The 22,143-nt window shown below is 42.9% G+C and overlaps 1 protein-coding gene and 1 pseudogene across 2 annotated transcripts; one reads left to right on the forward strand and one right to left on the reverse strand.

Annotated features, from left to right (window-relative positions):
• Positions 1-11,992: 11,992 nt before the first annotated feature.
• Positions 11,993-15,031, reverse strand: LOC123412336. 2 transcript variants are annotated; one of them, XM_045105291.1, is made up of 3 exons: positions 14,719-15,031; positions 12,727-12,966; positions 11,993-12,587 (listed from the first exon to the last, which is right to left on the reverse strand). In XM_045105291.1, exons 1-3 carry the CDS (start codon positions 14,962-14,964, stop codon positions 12,483-12,485), a joined length of 591 nt encoding a protein of 196 aa, XP_044961226.1. In that variant the 5' UTR covers positions 14,965-15,031; the 3' UTR covers positions 11,993-12,482. The 2 variants fall into 2 exon arrangements, with proteins under 2 accessions (XP_044961226.1, XP_044961227.1); XM_045105292.1 differs by lacking the exons at positions 11,993-12,587; positions 12,727-12,966 and adding an exon at positions 13,104-13,517.
• A 2,122-nt stretch (positions 15,032-17,153) lies between these two features.
• On the forward strand, positions 17,154-20,236 carry LOC123408519 (annotated as a pseudogene).
• Positions 20,237-22,143: the final 1,907 nt, after the last annotated feature.

Raw genomic sequence — 22,143 nt, forward strand, 5'->3', positions numbered from 1 at the left:
TAAGTTTAAGTAAACTATAAAGAGAAGTCTATCCCTCAACTAACAGATCGAGCGAGAGACATCCGCCACCTTCTTCGATCGATACGTGGCACGCATCATGAACGGTTGCAAAAAATTCTGCAACCTGACCTTTGTTGCAAAAGTTTTCTGAAATATGACATTTGTTACAAAAATTTCTTTCGCAAAAATACCTATGTTGCAGAAAGATGAAGAAAAAAATTCTGCAACAAAGCAAATTGTTTCTGGAACTCGACCGTTGTTTCAGAAATTAACGGGTCCAAAGTTTATTTTTTACAACAAAACGAATGTTTCTGCAACTCGACCGTCGTTTCAAGAATCATTGGTTGCCGGCCGGAGCCTCACGCGCGGATCGAACGGGGATCAAACGGCTGTGCGTACAGATCGAATAGCTGTCGACGTGGCGGATGTTTACTAAACATCCGCCCGATGAACGCCCCCTCTAAACTAACAATGTTTTTGAAGGCCGATCGAGTTCCATGGAGTCACAATTTGCAAAATAAAAAATCATAATTTGTATTTTTTAAACCTGAAAAATACAGATACATAAAGGCATAATGTATATGTATAAATTTTCAAACAAAATACATGAGGCTTGCCTTCTTCATGTTGGACTCCGGCGCCGTCTCCTCCCCCCTCACCCTTGTCCTATGTGTTCTGTATGTCTATATGACTCCCGCGAGAGTGTGTGCGGGTGAGGGTGAAAGGACTTAAGATTTCAGAGTATATAGATGCACAACACGTGAGGGCAGGCCGGCGGTGACGAGGAAGAAAGGGGGTGTGTGGGCTCAAAATTAAATAAATTCAAGCAAACTATAAACGAACAATGCTTTCGGAGGCCGAGCTCCATGAAATCACAATTTGCAAAATCTACATGTATAAATTTTCAGACCAAATACGTTGAAATGAAGGCTTCACGATTTCTTTTAAAAAAAATTAGATCTTTTTAAATTGAAAAGTTTAATTTTTAAATTTTACAAAAACAAAAGGCTTCATGAAGCCCAGTCCTCAAAATGCCTAACTCCTAAACGGGGTTTTCTTGCCTCGTGTATTTATTGCCCAATAGACCAGTTCATGGAACGACACGTTGCTGCAAGCCAGCGCAAAGGACGATGCAATGTTGCAGGCCGAGAAGCACGACGGTGCAACGATCCGATGGTTGTGTGGCTTATGCGCTGTGATGTGCTACGCGCAACTTCAACGTGGATCATTAAACATCATCAAATGTTTGTGAACACGTCTCTTCATCTAGCGGATAGAGACCATCCAACTAAAGTCATCAAATGTCCGTTTTGTTTAGCCTTTTCATTCAAGAAATATAACAATAACAATATATGTCCGTTTTGTTTAGCCTTTTCATTCAAGAAATATAACAATAACAATATATTATAGCGGCTGAGCTACGGTTGCAACTATGCATTTGAGGCATTGGAGGACGGGTCTTCTATGGTTGACACGTTGAAGTAAATAAACAGTGTCTGAACAGTACTCCCTCCGTACCTAAATATAAGTCTTTTAAGATATTTCACTAGGTGTCTACTTAGGGAACAAAATGAATGAATCTATACTCTAAAATATGTCTATATACATCCGTATGTAGTCCATTAGTTGAACCTCTAGAAAAACTTATATTTAGAAACGAAGGAAGTACCATGAATAGTAACTGCTAATTAAGTACCGAGTTTTATTTTAATACAAACTACATGCAAATACATATAGATGCATTTTAGAATATAGATTCACTCATTTTGTTTTATATATAGTTTATATTAGAAAAAATGGCTAAAACAAATAAGTTTTTAAAAACCAAGAACTTTATACATCAAAGGCAAGAGACCCTTCTACGGTTTATGCAATTTTTTACACTGAGATGACATCCAACAAGATCGATACAAACAAATAAAAAAACAGAGCTCAAACTCAGATGACCTTTCTTATGTTTTCCTTTCCTGAGCGATTTACGTTAGAACAACACATGTTTATTTAGATGACCACTGCTTTGAGTAAGTCTTCATAAACTATTCTCTTTTCTTTTACCCTTTGCCTTGCACCTGGCTTTTTTTAAACAATAGTCTTCGAAAAGCCACGTCTTTCGACACATGGTCCATTTGCACCGATTTGACATACTAGATATTTTAATTTTCGATAGTTTCTTGATCTTCATCGCTCACCACAACCACTTCTCTCATCCACGTCGCTCACCACCCCTAGCACGCGCCCCGACGCCCATCACCTTTCCGTTCTTCTTTATCTCGCTCCAGCGTCACCGTAGCACATCGCCGCCTTTCTAGAAGTCGCTGCTCGACGACTACCACCTCATTGTGCTAGCACCGGCTACTCGACCCGCATCAAGGAAAGGCGGCGCATGAATAGACCAATGCGCAGGAGCCTGTCTCATGGCATCCGAAGAAGGAGGATGCGGGTTCATGATTGGCTGAGTAATTTCGCAACATGAATTATGTGAAACACCACCACTTATATTAGATGTTAATATTTCTATCCATAAAACATACATGTCTTTTCAACAAGAATAAGTGATTCTCTTTCAATCAAAATCATTCTTTTAAACACAAATCTCCAGTGATTTGAGTCACCCTTCGATAATTAACCATTGTATTTGTATTTAGTAATAAGTGTTTGTTTCATTAGCGGTACAAACCATGCAGGTGGACACACAACTCATCCTCCATAGATAAAAGTCTCTCAACATTGATGTGCACCAAGTGTCCCCTTCAGATATCCACGTCAATGTAACACAACAAGTTTTACAGAGATCACTAATGTAGACCAGAGGCATAATGCTGGAGTTGTTTTTGTACTTGAATCTGCACTATCAATTCAAATATGCATGTACCAGTCATCAACGTACAAAGGCCTGTTCACAGACAAAACAAAAATCAACAGACATAGGCCAATATGCACTTCGTGGGTTCTGTTGTGCGCAACATCATAAATATATCATGAATGTTCAATAATTTGCCTCGCTTCTGTGTGCAAAGAAAATGGGGGAGATACAACCATGAAGGTTGGCGAAAAGTATTGAAAGCAAGGACATTTTCTTGTGATAATCTCATTGATTTGTTGATTATTCAGAAGCAACTTCCCGATAACTTCATAAACTGAATTAAAATGCACAGTTTAGTATAAACCCAAAATTCAAACAGTTTGGTAACCGTAATACTCCCTTATAAAGAAAAAAGAAAACAACGCAAAAACATGAAGATCAAGAACAAATAATCCGAAGTGCAAAAAGGCCATGATATATTTCACCATGTTTTTCTTTATCTACATCCATACACCATTTAGCTATGCAATATTACCCTCTTAAATCAACACTTTATTGTGCTATTTTATTTATCATGTATGCCACCAAGTCATGTACTAGACTAAATGATCCATATTATCTCCTATATTGTTCTTGCTTCACTTGCCAAAATCGATAAACTATCAATAACAAATATGAGCAACAACACATTGCTAACGACAGGCTTAGGCTCAGGTGTGGCGTGCCACCGCGCCTCCGTGTGCTAGTTTTATGTAAACTGACAATCCCACTATATATTTTAATAATTACAAACAAATACAACTAAGATTATAAGTATAATATGTTAATTAACTTTTATATATCCATTGGCCCCGGTTCCCATAAGGCCCCGGTCGAATTGTCTTTGTCAAAGACCTCGAGTTTCGGCCTTTTTTTAATTCTTATTTTACACAAAGCAGTTGTACATGCTAATTTGATGTTGGAGTCGGATTTATTTATTATTATTTTAAAAGAGGATTACCCCTGCATCTAAGCGATGCATGCAACCATTTTATTGATTATTCTTAAAACCTTATAAAATAGTATATCGGGTAATCTGAAGCCAACATCTTAGCAACAATTGTGACAGACATCGCACGAAAGCCCAACATCTAAAGACGGAGGCCTCAACCAAGCCACATAATGGGTTTGGGGTACAAGCCGGTCAGACGCACTCTCATGTGTTGTCGTCGCCGTCTTCCACCAATCCATCTTCAAAGAAGAATCTAACGCACCGACATTGTTGGACCTCTCTGCCATCGGCGCCACCATGACGACAGACAACATCATCCTCCTACCCGAGTCCATTTCCACGCATCGGACACCGAGTCTCCACCGCGCCATGGCGCCCAGATCCACCACCATTAGTGTGTAAGATGAAGCACTGCTCCGCCAAAGAAACCGTTCAACGGTCCCTTGAGCCCGTGCACACATCCAAAAAGGACGCCCCCAAGGGAAACGACACATAAGCGTCACCATCATCTGATCTACTGATCTAGGGTTTCCCTCGAAGGTAGCGTCTAAAGATTTGGAGCTTCTCCATGGTAATGCATTTAAGAAAGTAACGCCATAAGAGAGTGCCCCCATCGTTGGTCTTGGCAGCAAGCCGAAAACGAGATTTTCATCCGGATCCGCTTGGCGAACCTCCATCAAACATCGTGTGCATGGATCGTCACCGATCTGAGCCGTCACACAATGAGTAGGCCGCACTAGCCAGATCAAATTTGTCTAGAGGATAGATCACGCATGGCACCGATCCGTCCACCAGGCCCTTCATGTCGTCGCCGTCGATTTGAAGCCAGATGGCCATCGCCGCAGATCTAGTAGCCGCCGCGCCTGCGGCCATTGCCGCCCGAGACAGAGCTGGCCACCATGTCGCCAAGGCCAGATCGGTCGCGCCTTGTCACGCCGCAGGACTCTGCACCATCCCCATGGCACATAAGAGAAGGAGGCCCCCGGGCTATAAGCCGACGACGTCCTTCGACGACGACAGAGGGAGGGAGGAAAGGAAGGAAAGCCGAGACGGTTAGGGTTTCGTCCCACTCAAGTCGCCCGAGCAGGGGCGACGCGAGGGGAGGGGGGGACATGTGGTGTCGGAGTCCAATAGGGCGGATGTCCGGACTGTGCCAAATCTCTACCAATTTGGTGTAGGTTTGCCGAATCTCAAATGTCGGAACCGATCAGAACATTTTATATGAATGACGTTGGGTGGCTAAAAGTACATTTGCCATCAATTAGATGAGTTGTCCTAAGATCTAACGCGGCGGAAAAACCAAAGAGCACATGCATACGTCAGATGGAAAGACACTCATCACTATCACTATCAATACAACAGCCCGGACGAGTATTTGTACCTGATGGCTTTCTTGTTCATCAATACACTTCCGCGAGAGTGTGTGCCGAAAGAGTGAAAGAAGTCAAGGTGTGTTTGGTAACGGTTTCTAACATAGTATTGTTGTTTCCCTTTTAGGCATGTTAACTCTAGATATATTGAGTATATATATTTGCTGTTGTTTGATAGCGAAGTACTCCGTATTATATATGTGCTGAGACATGTTGAGCTAAGACTTCGTTTGGCAGCCAACATGTGTTTAGACATTTTGAACAATTTTGAATTTTGAATTTTTGAAGTGCTGAACAAAATTTGGAAAACGGTAAGAAAAATTTAAACACATTTTAGAACTGAATATTTAAATCATTTTGGAATTCTGTTTCTCGAGAATTTAAACCAAATTTGAAATTTGAATAACTTTTTGAAATACATTTTTTTGATAATTTAAACAAATTTAAAACTCTAGACTTTATTGAGAATTTAAACAAATTCTAAGATTCTGAACATTTTTTGAGTGTCGGGGCGCATGCACACTATCTTGTTTTTAACGACGCTGCACCTATCTAGTCATGCTCAACTCAGCATGATTGAAAGGCCTTTTTTTGCATGAGAAGTATTCCCTCTGTAAACTAATATAAAATTTAGATTACTAAATTAGTCATGCTCAACTCAGCAAACACATCCTTAGACACACAACACATCATCTAGACGTGGAGACCGTGTCACCTACAGAGAACTACTAGTGGTCCGCCCCATTAACCACATGTTCGATGACACGGCATGTGTGACTTTACTCTTTATATATATATAGGACAAATACACATTTACATCACAAATATAATATAATAAAAATTACAGGTCAGCTTTCAATTTTTAATTTAACTTATATTAAAATATCTTGTATATAATATATCAACATATTTATAATGATAAAGTAGTATATATACTATCACACCATAGTATATGAGACATGAGATAACTACCTTTAGGCGGTAAGATGTATACTTCCTACTACCGGATGTAATTACTCTCATATCTCATATATTACCATGTGATAGTATGTACACTATTTTATTATTTTTATTATGTTCATATACATATCTACGATACTACATGAATAATTGAAAGTGAACCATAGTTTTATTATATATTTATGAAATACGTGCATATTTGTACGTAAAAAGAAATATGCTTAAAATATGATACATACTACCAGAAACTTGTACATATATTTATATATAAAAATATATTAAATAAACATATTATGAAAACTGTTACTCCTTTCACTCAATATTAATCATCATTAATTTAGTAATTAATACGGATAAGAGGAAATAATGTTTTCAAAAGTGTGGATCGCACGTTTAAGAAAATGTATATGCATTGTAAAGAAAATGTTCAATCAACTTTTAAAAAATGCTTATACCTTAAAAAAGATGTTGCATTACAAAAAATGTTCAAACATTTCAAACAAATATACATGAGGCCTTTCTAATATTTAATAAAATAAAATAAACGTTTATTATTTAAAGAAAGAGCATATTACATTTATAAAATGTTGACTGTTTGTGACATTTTTTGAATTAAAACTGAAAATAAAAAAAAACCCGAGGAAAATGAAAAATATCTCTCGCAAAAAGGAAGAAAATAAGAGCAACAAGGAAAATAAAAGATGAAAATCGAAAAAGTGCAAAATAGTGGAAAACTGAAAAAAGGTACTACACTAAAGGTCGGTCGAGTAGGACACCTGCTAGAGGCCAGAAAGAACTCTGCCACACAACTGGCCAAACCATCAATTAAGAAATACTTTTTTTAAAGATCATTTTCACCTCTTCAGGTTGCGACAAATGATGCATTGTATGTATGCTACTTGTCGCAACCCGATAGTTTTCTCCTTTTTCGTAGGTTCGTTATTTTTAAAATGTTTTATCTCCTAACCGTGCGTCTAAATATTGAACCTTTTTCACCGTTGGATTTCTCACGTCCGAAATTCAAAACTAGATCTTATGTTGATAGGTTTTGACGAACTTTTTTTCACGAGAAGCCCGGGCAAAATAACCGTACCTCTCATGGAAGAAGAAACACATTTTTTGTTTTTGAGAGACACGGCCGTACCTCTCGCGAAAGCAAACCTGTGTCTCTCGCAAAAAAAACTGAAAATAATTATTTTCATTTCCGAGAGGCGCGGCCGTGTCTCCCGCGTTCACGCAGAAGCAAAAAACCATGGCTCTCGCAAAAAAAAAAAAGAAAACACGTTTTTTCATTTTCGAGAGGAACGACTATACCTCTCGCGAAAATAAATCCAGGCCTCATGCGAAAGTAAAACCATATCTCTCACGAAAAGAAAAAAACAGAAAACACTTTTTTTCTCTTTTCCGAATGGCATGGTCTTGCCTCTCGCAAAAATAAATCCGTGTCTCTCGCAAAAGCAAAATTGTGCTTTCCGAAAAAGAAAGATAAAAGAAAACGTGTTTGTTCGTCTAAAAGCTAAGAAAGACAAGTAAAAAACCGAAACACTAAAAGAACCAGGAAAAATAAACTAAAAAGTCGAAAACAAGTGCGAAATAAAATCCGAAGAAAACGCTTAGAACACGGCACATGGCTGGTGGCTGAGTACGTGCGTAGTGGTGGCACCTAGGAGTGATCGTTGGGAGGCTTTCAAAGAAACGTTCACCAACTAGTAGGTCCCCATAACTGACAATATATGGCTCTAACGTGTTTTCGGAGATTTATTCCGGATTCTTATTTAGCCGTCAGGCGTTTGTTAATATATAATTTTACAAATGGGCGCACACTCCCCTCCCCATCACGCGTTTGGCTAGCCCATCTTGCATTTTTCTGCTTTTTTAATCTGCACAAAATGGTCGCTGGATGAGTTTGGGAGCCTTTCAAGGGTTACCTTTAGACGCCGTCATTTAGCGCATTCTTAACCATCATTACTTGTCATGTTCAAGACGATTCGTCCAGTTTTTCTTTTTGCACATGCTTTCTGCTTTTTAAATAAGTTTATTCCGAGTTTTTTTGTGTGTCGGTTTTCCAATGATATTTCGGTAAAAAAATCCATTTTTTCTTAAAAGGCATGGTTTTTCTTTCATGAGACGCATAGATTTGCTTCCGCCAAGGTGCCTCTCGGAAAAAAAATATGTTGTATTTTTTCTTTTTTCAAGAGGCACGCTTTTGCTTTCGCGAGAGGTAAGGTTCCGCCTCTCACAAACGAAAAAAATACGTCCTTTGTTTTTTCGTTTCTCGAGAGGTACGGATTTGCTTCCTCAAAAGGTACGGTCATGCCTTTTAAAAACAAAAAAACATTTTTTTTCATGAGAGCCTCGGTTTTGTTTCCACGAGTGGCACTGATGTGCTTCGGCGAGAGGCACGGTCGTGTCTTTTGAAAACGAATTTTTTTCTTCCGTGAGAGGCACCGTCATGCCTCTCGGAAATAGAAAAACGCGTTTTCTCGCAAGAGACATAATTTTTTCATCTGTTTGTTTCTTCCTTTTTTTGAAAAAAGCTTGTCAAAACCTATTAACATGGGATCTAGTTAAGAAGATCTCGCCGCGAAAAATTCAATGATGAAAACGGTTCGAGATTTGAACACACGGTTTAAGAGATAAAATATTTTAAAATAATTATGTACGAAAAAAAAACTTTCAGATTACGACAAATGACACGTATGCAATGCGTCACTTCTTACGATCCAAAAAAGGTGATAGTGATCTTTAAAAATAATACTTCTTAATTAGTGATTCCATGAGTGAATCGAATCCGCAAGTTCTTGCATCAACATGCGTAGCAGTTACCACAAAGCCCACCCGACGCATTTATTTGTGTATTTTTTCTTTTTTTTTCTTTTTTTGATGAACCTTATTCTGGTTCGTATAAAAAAAATCTTCAAACCTATTTTTTTTTCAAATAGGTAAATTTATAAAATTCAATGAACTGTTTTTTCAAGTTGATGACCTTTTTCCAAATTCGATGAACTTTGTTTCAAGTTCTATAAACTTTTCTAAATTGATGAACTTTTTAAAAATCCGTGAACATTTTTTAATTTCATTTTTTGTGATTTTTTTAACTTCTTTGTTTTTCGCATGAAAGTCAATCGTTGTGTGATGTACATGGGGCTGACCCACGAGGGATGGCGCGTTGGGGCAAGGAAGTTTTCCTCACGCTGAACACGCCAAATTGGAGCCCCCGATATGGCCACATGCAGTGGCGATGAACATGGCCAAATTTAAGTAAACTAAATACTTTTTACATCAAAATTTAGATCTGTTTAGCAAAATAGTCGTCACCCACTAATCTAGTGGTCCAAATAAATTTAAAATCACAGGTTATTATCCAATTGGTCGGTTCATGAGACAACACACTGTTGCGAGCTTGCAAGGCTGGGATGAGCGATCGTGCAAGGATCCGATGGTTGTGTGGCGTGCTACGCACCTAAGAGAAACTTCAATGTGTCAATGCATATTCTGGAATGTTGACTAACACATCCAGACGCGTTTGTCTAAATGTGTGAAAGCCATGTAAGAGCATCTCTAGCACATACTGTAAAATCGCGAAAACTGCAAAGTTCCAGCAAGTTTGTGGTCCAGATCCAGTTTGCTGCGCAGAGCAGACTTCGCATCTGCAGCCCGATCCGTAAATGTTTTTCGCGAATCCGCAAATGTACGCAGGGGATATGCATAAAAGCTGTTTGGGCTCCCATTTGCGGGGCCAAACCCTCATCTCCGCCGTCGAATTCATCGTGCAAGGATCCGGTGGTTGTGTGGCGTGCTAACTCCAATGTAGCCAATGCAGATTCTAAAATGTTCAGGAACACATCCAGACGCGTTTGCCTAACTGTGTGAAAGCCATGTAAGAGCATCTCTAGCAGATACTGCAAAAACGTAAAAATTGTAAAGTTACGGTGAGTTTGCGGCCCGGATCCAGTTTGCTGCGCAGAGCAGACTTCGCATCTGCAGGCCGACCTGCAAACGTTTTCCGCGAATCCGTAAATGTACGCGGGAGGTATGCATAAAAGCCGTTTGGGCTCCCATTTGCGGGGCCAAACCTTCATCTCCGCCGCCGAATTCGTCACCGCCGTTCCCCTCCCTTCCCTAGCTCCAGTCACCCGATTCGCTCGCCATGGACGCCCTTCCTCCGCATCTGCAGCAGGTGCGTCGCCGCCGACGCCACGCGGTAGCGGTCGTCGCATAAGTGGACGGGCAGGGGGCTCCCGGTGCCGGCGTCGCTGCTGCAGCGGGAGACCGAGGAGTTCGACATCCGCCACGGTCTCGTGTCGGCCCCTGCGCCTCCCGATTCGCCACCGCCGGAGTTTGAGGAGGCCGCCAAGGTGCGCCAGAAGGGGAAATCTGTCGTCATCTACGTCAACGACGACTCCGACGAGGAGTGAATGCACTCCAGCGACGGCACGGTCGCACCCTACGAGCTCCGGTGAGCTAATTTTGGTCTGTTTAGCGTTAGGGCCACGTCTTCGAGCGCATTTTGGTCATCTGTGACAATGTTTTGACAATAGTTGATGGAGCATACAACGCAGAATAATCACCAAACAACATGGATGTAGCCGACGATGGAGCAATATTTTGAAAAGAAGCATTCTGGTTCGATGACCCCTATTTCAGTAAAAAGAATGAAATTGATTATAACACAATGACAAAATATGAACTATATTTTTTTTAGAAAAGGAGGATGGCCCCCGGCCTCTGCATCTGGGAGATGCATGCGGCCATTTTATTGATTATTCTCGAGGACCTTACAAAACAGTACAACAATATGCCTGAATCCACCATCTTGGCAACATCTGCCGCTACTCCTATCCATATGATGAAGGGGTGCAAGCTGGACCAAATACCCAGACCTCTCACCTAAGCCTAACATCTAAAGCCGGAGACCCTGACCGAGCCACATACCGGGTCCGGGGTACAAACCGGTCCGACGCACTCACATGTGTCGTCGCCGCCATCTTCCACTGGTCCATCTTCAGATCAGATTGAGGTACCAGCCTTGGCATGTGCCTCCGCCATCGACGTCATCATGACGCCAAACGACGACCTCCACCTACGCGAGTCCATCTCCAAGCAGGACGGAGATCCATGCTAGGATAGGGTCGCACCACCGCCGTCGCCCACCACCCACAAGCGCCACCCAGCCCCAAGGTTCCAAAGCGGCGCCTTCAAGAAGGGAACGACGCCGTGAGCGCCGCCGCCGCCCAACAAAGTTAAGGCTTTCGCCCGGAAGACCTAGGGGAAGGGGAAGTGAGGGGATCAGTCCATACCGACGCCTCCAAGGAGGGGAACGGCGCCCTCAGGCGTCGCCGTCGACGCGGCCGACCATGGCCGACCAGGGATTTCGCCCGAACTAGATCCCCACCACTAGCAGCACCTCCTGTATAAAACTGGCAATCCAAGGAAGCGTGGCCCGACTAGGCTGGCCCGCACGCCGAACATGGAAGGAGGGGAGGTGCTAGATCGCGCGCACCGGCCACTGCAGAAGCCGTCGCCGGACGCCAGCGACCACTGGATCCCGCCGCCCGCGCGTCCGAGACGCCGGATCCACCTCCCGCACGGCTGCTAGCCTGCCGTGCCTCGTCAATGGAGCCGCCGCTCCAGATCCGGGACTCCGCATGCAGAGGCAGGGCAGCCTAGGCCCCGCCGCCACCATCCTTGGCGCCCCGGGCTTGCCCGGCGGCTGCCTCAAGCGGCGGCGAGGAAGGGAGGGGGAGGGGGAGGGGGAGGCGGCTAGGGTCGGTACAAACATTAACTAATATGCTTACGAAAAATTGTGAAGGTCCAGTTAGACTTGTTGGTAATTCCGTTAACTCATTGAATGGCCATCCTCTTTATTAAGTTTCACAGCATAAAAAAATGATGGATCTTGCGCTTATTTGTTCTTTAAATACTCCACGAGAGTTTGGACATCCTTTGTTTCCAAATACTTCATACGCTCTCTTGTAAGTTGTTGGAATCCATCTCCAAGAAAGACACATTTTTCTGCTCCTACACACCATTCTTCAAAATAATTATATATTTTTGATGGTCGTATTCCTGCTGACCTCACGTGGTTGATCATCTCTTTATCGACATCTTGAAGCTTTCGTTGTGATCTTAACATGCGTGCCTTGTCCGGAGATATCATATGATGATTGTGCTCAGTGATAACCTTCTGAATCATCCAAACACCTGCAGGGGTAATATGGAACTGAACACGAGCTTTGCAAGATGTCCTCATACAAGCTCGTTCTTTCCTCGTCTCATGTGTGCTATGTTTTCCTTTCACTCCTTCCTTGCTGCAAACTAAATACCTAGGACATAAGGTATCATCTGCTCTCGTTTTTCAATGTGTCCACTTCACACTGAATCCTTTCTTTTTAGCATATGCGTTATATAACTTGTATGCCTCTTCTTCAGAATGAAAACACAATCCTTCCTTTGGGACAATCTGATTTGAAGATGCATTTGGATTATCCCGTTACAATCATGAAATACACCAACTCCCACCAGCATTGTAGTATAATATTTCAAAAAAGTCAATACATTTTTTATACTAAAAGGTTAGAATTTAATGTAGTATTATTTACCTTATCAGTCACACAATTTTCCTCTCCTTTGTCAACGTAGATGAAATCCTTGTCGGTATCATCGGTAAACATATTGCTCGTGTCATTGCTTTTTCTTGGCGTCATACGCTCACGACTCGACTCGCACATTGCATTGTTCGTCGATACCGGACGCAACACTTGTGGATACCTTGTCGCCATCAATGTTGGATTCATGGACATAGACTCGGAAAATACCATATGTCCTTCCACGCATCGGATCTGCATAATCTCAAACATCATTAATTTTATGACATTCAAGTTTGATTGTAGAATTTCTGATATTATACTTTTGCCTAGCTGCATACTTCCTATCCTTCTAGGCATTGGAACTACATAATGCCAAACATCATCAATTTAATCACTTTCAAGTTTGATTCTACAACATATGATATTATGCTTTGGCTTAATATCAGACTTCTACATGATTATCAGTGGCTGGCATGAATAAGCACGCATGCATGCATGGAAATTATGGAATTGATCAACCCAGCTAGCACATGGCTATTCACATGCACTCTGCTCACTCCGGCATCGTCCTCTCCTCTGATGGATGTGGTCGTATGGGTGCAGTATCGTACAGCCCCCGCCGCCGTGGACTTCATCCGCCAGTCCTCCACACCTTGCCGCATGGCCGCCACCAACACGGACTCGGTCCAGTCGTCCCCCATGACGCCTTGGTGCACGCCTGCAGGGAACATGATGTCCGTCGGGGCAACAACATGACGTACAGCCACCATGGATGAGCAGTCTGATTCGGTGATGAGGTCCTTCTGCATGGTCAGTGCCGTCATGAACGACAAATCATCACGACGTCGTGTTGTGCAGTCGCCGCCGCCAAAGTCGTTTGGCGTGGCCGCCATGGACGTGGCCGAGAAAAATAAAAACCTAATTCTTTGGAGTGAGGTACCGGTTGAAGCCCATGAAACAAGCCTAGGATTGCAATCAGGAATATGTACTCGGGAATCAAAAGATACTGAAAGTGGAATTAGAGGCTTTACGATTAGAGATACCACGTGTCAACCATCCAGTAGGGTCTCACATGCTTGCTTATGAGACCTGGTCTCATAGGATTTTTTTCCCCTTCTAGAGATGCTCTAACTCCAGTCATTAAATGTCCGTACTTGTTCGGAGTGTTCCTTTTGACAAATTTTATTTTGATCTATAATAATCAACCATAGATTTAATAAATAGTTGCAAACAAATGCAACTACTTCTTGAAGCATATGATATTCAATAAATTATATATATCCATCGACAAAAGTCATCAGTTCGGCTGTCCGTACCAGAGACCTACAATTTCGGCCTCCTTTTTTCTCCCTTTTTGCACAAAGCGTTTGAAGGAGTACATGCTAGCGCGACACTCATGAACAAACTTTAGCGCAGGAGGAGTGCCAGGACTGTGAGAATGTGTCGGCTGCAGCTTGGTTTTGGGTAGGTCCGTGGTATCGGAGTCGGTCATCCGGGCTCCTACAAACCACCACCAGTTTCATGTCGGATTGCAGAGTTTTAGATGTCGGACTGCTCTAGACAGTTTATATCAACCAACCCCTTTGGATGAAATTGTCTGAACCGTCCGTCCGAACATTTACTGTCGATTATGTGATTGGCGTTGGAATTGCCCGAAGATCTAGCTAGTGACGGAAAATCTGAAGAACACATTCATGCGTCAAATGAAAAGCCCCGTCACTTCATCAATACAACTGCCCGGGCAAACGTTTGTATGTGAGAGCTTTCTCCTTCTTTTGTAATTTTGATAGAGATATAAGAAAAGATGAATAATTGGGTGGTTTGATCTGGTGAGTGGCGACTTCCCTGTTTTAATATGATGAGGGTGTCGTGTCGAATGAACTAACATGAAAGATGAAACAGGAGGTCCAGGAAAGAGAGAACGTATACAGAACCTCCCTCCAGTATCTTGTTTGAAGTCGGCGGACGGCATAGATGAGAATAGCCACGCGGAACGATACGTACCAGCAGGCTGAATCCGGTGACGGCGGCGAAGGAGCTGGCCATGGAGGCGCCGGCGAGGGGCAGCTCGGCGAGGTGGCCTACGAACATCACGGAGATCATCTGGATCAGATTCTGCATCAGGCCTCGGACGATGAACTGCCCGGCCAGCCGCAGCTGCCTCTTCACCTCGTCGCCCACCGCCAAGCTCTCATCCCCTCCGATCTCCTCGCACGCCGAGCTGCTCGGGAGCAGTGTTGCCTCCTCCATGTTGGGCTCCGGACGGGCTCCTCCGCACTCCCTTGTTCTTTGTGTATGATTGCCCCGAGTGCGACGGGTAGAGTGAAACTGAAAGGATCCGATCAAGTTCAGACTTCAGAGTATATATACGCGGACGCCCAACAGAGTTCTAGCAAATACTTCACTAAAAAAAAAGAATGAATGAATTACATTACTATCACGAATTGTATACATAATGCAATGCAATGGAAATTTAATGTTGTAAATTTGAATTTGAAATATGTGAAGTGGATTTTGATGTCTTTAAGAGCAACTTTAAAGACGAACCAATCTGTGGTTGGATGGTTAAAGAGACATGATTTTCCAGTCCATCAGAGTTCAAGTCCATATATTCACATTATTTCAGAATTTTCGACGACAAGCATTCATAGTTCACTCTAGTAAAGTGGTCATATAGGGAGGTTGAATGACCCCTTCAAAAATGGCGTTCTAGATCTAGCGTGCGAACATCCCGCGTTGGTTTCGTTTGATGACCGTTGAAATTTGGCCCCGACTGTCTCAGCTGAGCCATTTTTGAACCTACCATGCTTAGATGTAGCCTTGTCCCTTCTTCCCGTCTTTCGCTCGTGCCACCCCTTTCCCGAAATCTATTTCATATTTATTTTTGCATGAGGATTGATCTCTTTGTAAGAGTCATATGATTTTCCTACATTGCCATCAAACGTCCACTTGTTTTCCAATTCAAAATCATTTTTTTGCGTTGGATTTTCGTAAGATTCAAATGAGCAGCCCATAGACCGTGATACTTACTATGGATCAAAGGACTCATGACCTATGAATCAGAGGAGCCTAACCCTGGATAACCAATTATCGAACACGTTCAAGGTACACTACATAATGACCCATGACAAAGAGGCTACACTGAAATAAATCTTCACTTCTAAAGGATAGTTGGGTGGAGGCCAGTGGCGGAGCTAGACAGGATGCTAAAGGGGGGGGGGGGGGGGGGTGGCGACAACCCCTGCAGGGTTCAACGTACCTCCGTCACTGATGGAGGCATATCATCTATGTAAATTATTTACACTATACAATAACTGATTACACCCACGAGTGTCTTAGTCGAGCACAATTTAGTCTGGTGCATTTGATGCGTCCATTAACACAATTAAATTGACACTTTTCCAAAACAAACGTTATGCATTATCTCGCTCAAAATCAAATTTAGAAAAATCTCAATTAAATCCAAACTTTCGTTCCTTTCCACTACTCATGCCCATATTAAATGGGATCTTACCAATATCAAAGTTGGTCGGCCAATTTGAGGCATGCACTCGTTTTTCTTTTCTGTTTTTTTCTATGTTTCTTTTTTTGGTTTTGTTTTTTTCTCTTTTATTTTTTTTATGACCAATCTATTATTTTGTGATCGACATCTCTACTATTAAAGAGAAATATGTACGTATTCGTCCTTCGTCCCTCACATTCGTTAATGCAGAAAGTGCATATACACAAGGAAAACCCTGCTTGATTGCTGATTTGAGATACTTTTTTTGAATGATTTGACTCTTTTAGTTTGAAAAACAAAATCAAGAAGACAGAACGACAATAATGAACAAAGAAAATTAGGAATGAAAGAGGGGCGAAATGAAAGTTTGATTGGGCCGATAGAGATAAACCTTGAGAAAAAATAAAATAATTCAAATGCTAATAAGTGCAGCAACACCTTTTAGGCGTTGTGAGCGCACGCAGTCAGCGACAAAAAAAAACTCTCAAAAAAGAAGGAGCGAACCCGCACAATTAGTTTTCTCCTTCAACATAATTAAGTATCTCTACTATTAAAGCAGGATCGAACGTCGTGATGGTTCGACGAAACCGATGGTTCGACCTCTCGATCCCACCTCCCTTCGTTCGACCTCCCCCTCCCACGTAAAAAAAAACTGCCACGTTTCCCACCCCACCTCTCCCCATCCCTCGTTCCCGATCTGGTCTCTCTCCCGCGAAAAATCATCCCACCAGAGAGAGGAAGGAGAACGACCCGGAGTAGAGCAGCCCGACGTCGGCGTCGAGGCTGAGGCACGAGACAACGTCGAAGTGCCGCAGCCAGACGGAGCTGTGCCGGCGGCGCGTCTCGATGTAGTGCGACGGCCTGACGGATCTCATGAGAGAGTCCCCGAGCTTCGAGAGCGAGCCGACGCGCTTGTGCATGGCGGGGTCGCCGGTGGATGCGCGCCACACGCGGATCTTCCGTGGCGGACGCGGAGAGCCTGAAGGCGCGGCACACCAGGCGCGACCACCCCCGCCGTCGACGCTGCAGTCGGGACAGGAAGAGCAGGGCCGCGGGCGCCAATGCAGGGGCCGACGAGGGTTCCGAGGAGAGCGCCCGCCCCGAACCCGACCCCCACCCCCAGGCGAGCCAGGCGCGGCTACCCCCGCCGCCGACGCTGCCGTCGGGACAGGAGCACGGCCGCGGGCGCCAATGCAGGGGCCGACAAGGGTTCCGAGGAGAGCGCCCGCCCCGAACCCGACCCCCACCCCCAGGCGAGCCAGGCGCGGCCACCCCCGCCGCCGACGCTGCAGTCGGGATAGGAAGAGCAGGGTCGCGGGCGCCAATGCAGGGGCCGACGAGGGTTTCGAGGAGAGCGCCCGCCCCGAACCTGAACCCCACCCCCAGGCGAGCTTCGATTCCATCGTCCTGTAATTTGCTCGAGTTGCGCCTAATGCCACGATTTATTGCAGGTGGGGTTGAGTATGTGCCGGAGAAGCCTCACCTCTGCACCGACAACCCCCTCCTCCTCGGCGCCTTCGCGTCCGTCGAGAAATTCAACCTCATGGACCACAGCGCCGCTGCCCGTGTCGAGGTTTTCGGGACCACTATTTTCATCTAACACATGGTTATGCAGATTCGTTTTTCAATGCTAACGACGGAAATCCAACCTGACTATATGCTTGCTATGTACACATTTTAAAAAGGTTCTTATGAGGTCAGTGTAACTACATTATAATTTAGAATGCCAGTCTTATACTCAATTGTAGCAGGTTCCTGGGATCACAGACTTGGGTTTGATGCCAAGGAAGGTATCTAAAGTTGCCATTGTTGGTGGTGGACTTATGGGTTCTGGAATCGCAACCGCGCTGATACTGAGTCATTATCATGTTATACTCAAAGAAGTCGATGAGAAATTCCTAAACGCAGGAATGGACAGGATCAAAGGTAGATGATGGCTTAACATTACCTCATCACTTCTTATCTGAATATTCTTTCATCTTGATGTCCAGACTAACATGAAAATGGAAGGGGTGCCTAACTATAAAACTTCGATCAGAAAACTTGCAGAGTCGTGTGAGGAAAGGAAAATGACCAGTGAGAAATATGAGAAGACACTCTCACTTCTTACAGGTGTCCTTGATTACTATAAATTCAGGAGTGTAGACTTAGCAATCGAGGCGAGTTCTATATCTAATTACCTTACATCTGTTGCATCAAGCAAAGAATGGTAGGAGAGAGCCCTACTAGAATATATCGCTTCCACTGTTTTAGTTAACCCGGTTATCCTTATGCTGCTTGTTCAGGCAGTTGTCGAGAATGTGAAGTTGAAGCAGCAGATTATTACTAAATTGGAGCAACACTGTCCTTCCCATTGTATTCTTGCCACTAATACTTCCACAATTGATCTTAACCTAATCGTGGAGAAGACAAATTCCCAAGACCGCATTGTTGACACACACTTCTTCACGTAAGGAAATGCTAATCAAATTCAGAATAAATTCCTTAGTTGTGATTCCTGAACTACTTCCTAAATTCCTCAGGCAGCACTCTTGCTTGTTGATCATGGAATGGATGTTTACAAGATCGACCAGGTTTGTACTGAATTCGGGATGCCAATTGGTCCATTCAGGTATTTAGACAACAAAAAATATCTTTGCCAGTATCTAATCTCTCTCACTTGCGATGATTCAAACGGGAATGCTCATAAGTGAGACTATCAGCATCATTTCGCTTGGCTCATGCACTTATGCTGATCAAATCATGTTGAATCACGCACCATTTTCATTTAAAGAGCTTCTCTGTAGAATGACATATTTGGTTGGTTTTGGAGTTGCTCTAGCCACAGGCATGCAGTACCTTGAAAACTTCCCTGAGCGGGTGTACAAGTCAATGTTGATTCCTCTCATGATTGAAGACAAAAGAACAGGTAAACTATTCATTTATAACTTGCAACGTTTCCTTGGTTCCCATTGGTGAGTATGCTTTTCTTGTTTCTGTTGCTGTTCCACACGTGAAGCCTCCAAAAGGGGTTTTACAGGTATGAGGGTAAGAGGAAGGCGAGCCCTGATCTTGAAATCATGAACTATGTCGAGGAGTCAAGGAGAATTGCCGGAGCCACATCGGATCCCGAGGTTTGGTTTCACTTTCCAATGTTTTTACCTACGTTCCTTTTTTCTTCACTTTAGCAACATCGTCTTTTCTTGAGGGTTTGTGAAAGAAAATAAATAAAACATCAACATATGCTTCCTGGTGCACATTTTAAAAAGGTTCTTATGAGGTTAGTGTTGACTTGTAGATAATACGTGTTGATGGTCAAATAAGTAAGGCAACTTTCTAATTAACCTGATGTGTTTGGTGAAATCTCATTATTTGGTGGACTAGATATAACCTAAACAAGTTTCAGTATTGATGGCAGATAGATTATCCCATTTATGCATACATGTATTTGGAGTGAATGGATCTCTTACCCTCCATGCACACCATATTTGAGTTGAATGCAAAATGTTGCTAGATATCAGAAATACCAATGGACATTTCTAATCATCATGATTCTTGTGCATGGTGGCAGTTGCTCAAGCTTGACAACACCACAATAGCAGAGATGGTGTTATTCCGGGTTATCAACGAAGCATGTCGTGTCCTGGGCGAGGGTATTACCTTCAAAGCCTCTGATCTCGACATCGCCTCCATCTTCGGCATGGGTTTCCCACCGTACAAGTGTTGTTTCCGAATCATCCATAATTTTGAACGCTAATAAGATGATTCGTCGAGCTCCCTGACTGCAACTGCTGAAGAAATCAATTGTGAAATGCAACCAGGGGTGGCATCATGCACTGGGCGGATTCCATCAGCGCAAGGTGCATTTGCACGATGCTGTCGGAGTGGGAGATGAAGTATGGACAGTTCTTCAAACCTTGTAGCTACCTGTTAGAGAGGGCAGCTGGAGGTCTTCCTCTGGTAAGAACAATGTCTGGGCACACTACAGTTTGGTTCTTCAGATATCCCAATTTTTTTGTGAGACTTGTGCGTGTGTTTTAATTATTGTGTCCTCATAAGAACCTTTGAAGAATGTGCACTAATCTTGTAGTTAGACTGGAGGTCTTCCTGGTGCACATTTTTTTGTGAGACTTGTGCGTGTGTTTTAATTAAAATAGTGACCTATCAGTAGTTAAATGCAGAGTATTTGGTCTTTGGGATACATGTGAAACAGAATTGTCATATTTTAGAGTCCACATGGTCTATTTTTTCCTTCATAAGTACATACTCTGTATATCATATAGCAGATATTACATGTTTTCTTATCCAAAATTTCTGTTCCAGTAAACACTATTGATTTGATAAAACCATACTTGCTGATAATCCACCTATTAAAATGATATAAGTGCATGATAGGTTTATTTTGTATATACCATATTAAAATAGTGATATATCAGTAGTTAAATGCAGAGTATTTGGTCTTTGGGATACATGTGAAACAGAATTGTCAGATTTTAGTCCACATGGTCTATTTTTTCCTTCATAAGTACATACTCTGTACATCATATAATTCCATGTTGTCTTGAAGTTCTCTCCTGCAAATTAAATAATGTAAAGTGTACAATTCCTGAAGTAGACAAGGAGCTAACCCCATGTTTCTGCTCAAACTCTCATACCATGTAAAGTGGGAATGTGGAATATGATTTTTAGAAAACCAAAATATGTGCCATTCTGATCCTGATTACCTTTTACTTCCAAAATATTATGTGTGAGGACGCCGAGCAACCGTGAGCGCCTGTCGGTGTTGTTTGGCTGCCTAGGGAAGGACGGCTACACGAAGTTCCGCCACTCGGACGAAGGGCACAAGTCCAGTGATCCATTGAAGGCCTTTTGTGGGGTGGAGAAGGACGATCGCCGTTCGTAAGTCAAGCTCACTTCACCTTGGGTGGAATTGACCAGCTGCTCCACTCGACGACCTTATGACATTTCTCTGTTTAACATGTTCATGTTTCTCCCTCTTCTGCTTCCCTTCCTACTCCATCTAACTAATCATGTTTTTGCAATTTTATGATTGAAGGAGTTCAGTGGTACATATGAATCTTAGCTGGAATTTTATCGAGGGAACAGAAAAAACATACCGCAGTTGGTATGTCGGTGTACTGTTGTGGACAAAGCAAGGAATTATGCTTGCCTCCACCCTGAGATACCTGGTGATTTTTCATAGTTATATTTTTGAGTTTTTAAGTTGGGTTACATTTTTGATTTGCTGCAGTAAGTAACTTGAAAGAAAAGAAAATCAGTTGGAACAAGGAGGCGGACAGACATTGGTCTTTGAGTCTCCTTTCAATCATCAATTACCAAAGCTTCATACTAGCATGAGGCATATTTTGTCAAGATAGTCAATCTGCTTTTACTCTAAAGGCATGGATCAGTGGAACATAATGACCAAGGAAAAAAGAACGAGGATAAAATAATCTAGGATTGCCATGGGAATAATCTGGGCTCCACTTAACTCACGATTCGTATCAATTGGTTTTCAAAATTTACATTTAATACCTCAAATGATCTAAGCTTCTCTGTTTTGTCTTTTACATTTCTTCTGTTGTAATTAGGTTTATTCTCTGACAAAAAAATGATGATCAATTACTCGGTCCTGAAATCTGGGCTCCACCAGGTGCCTCGTCAGATCTAGGCATAGGTCAGGGATGTAAAGGGTGATGGAAAAGAGGAGTAGAGCCGCACTCGCTTGATTCACAGAGCCGACATTCGTCACCACCGCCGATGGCCACCGGTGACGACAATAGGGTGGTATTGGGCATGTGAACTTGGCTACTAGGATTGGGGGTGTCCCGGTGTCATTCCTTGGAGCGACAAGGCAGTCAGGAGCTCCCTCTTTTTATGAAGATAGAGCTGGCGTCAACAAGGAAGGAGCATGGTAGAGAATCATGTTGTTATGAATGAAAATTACA

This window comes from Hordeum vulgare, chromosome 7H (assembly GCF_904849725.1).
Source record: "Hordeum vulgare subsp. vulgare chromosome 7H, MorexV3_pseudomolecules_assembly, whole genome shotgun sequence".
NCBI classification, from domain to species: domain Eukaryota; kingdom Viridiplantae; phylum Streptophyta; class Magnoliopsida; order Poales; family Poaceae; genus Hordeum; species Hordeum vulgare.

What these genes read in the sequence shown, in the direction of transcription:
- LOC123412336 (XM_045105291.1), bottom strand. Translation starts at nt 14,964, where the DNA reads ATGGAGGAGGCAACACTGCTCCCGAGCAGCTCGGCGTGCGAGGAGATC. An exon ending in TCACCGGATTCAGCCTGCTG is followed by an intron (nt 12,967 to 14,718) that starts GTACGTATCGTT and finishes GAGATTATGCAG; the next exon opens with ATCCGATGCGTGGAAGGACA. An exon ending in AAAATTGTGTGACTGATAAG is followed by an intron (nt 12,588 to 12,726) that starts GTAAATAATACT and finishes TCTTCAAATCAG; the next exon opens with ATTGTCCCAAAGGAAGGATT.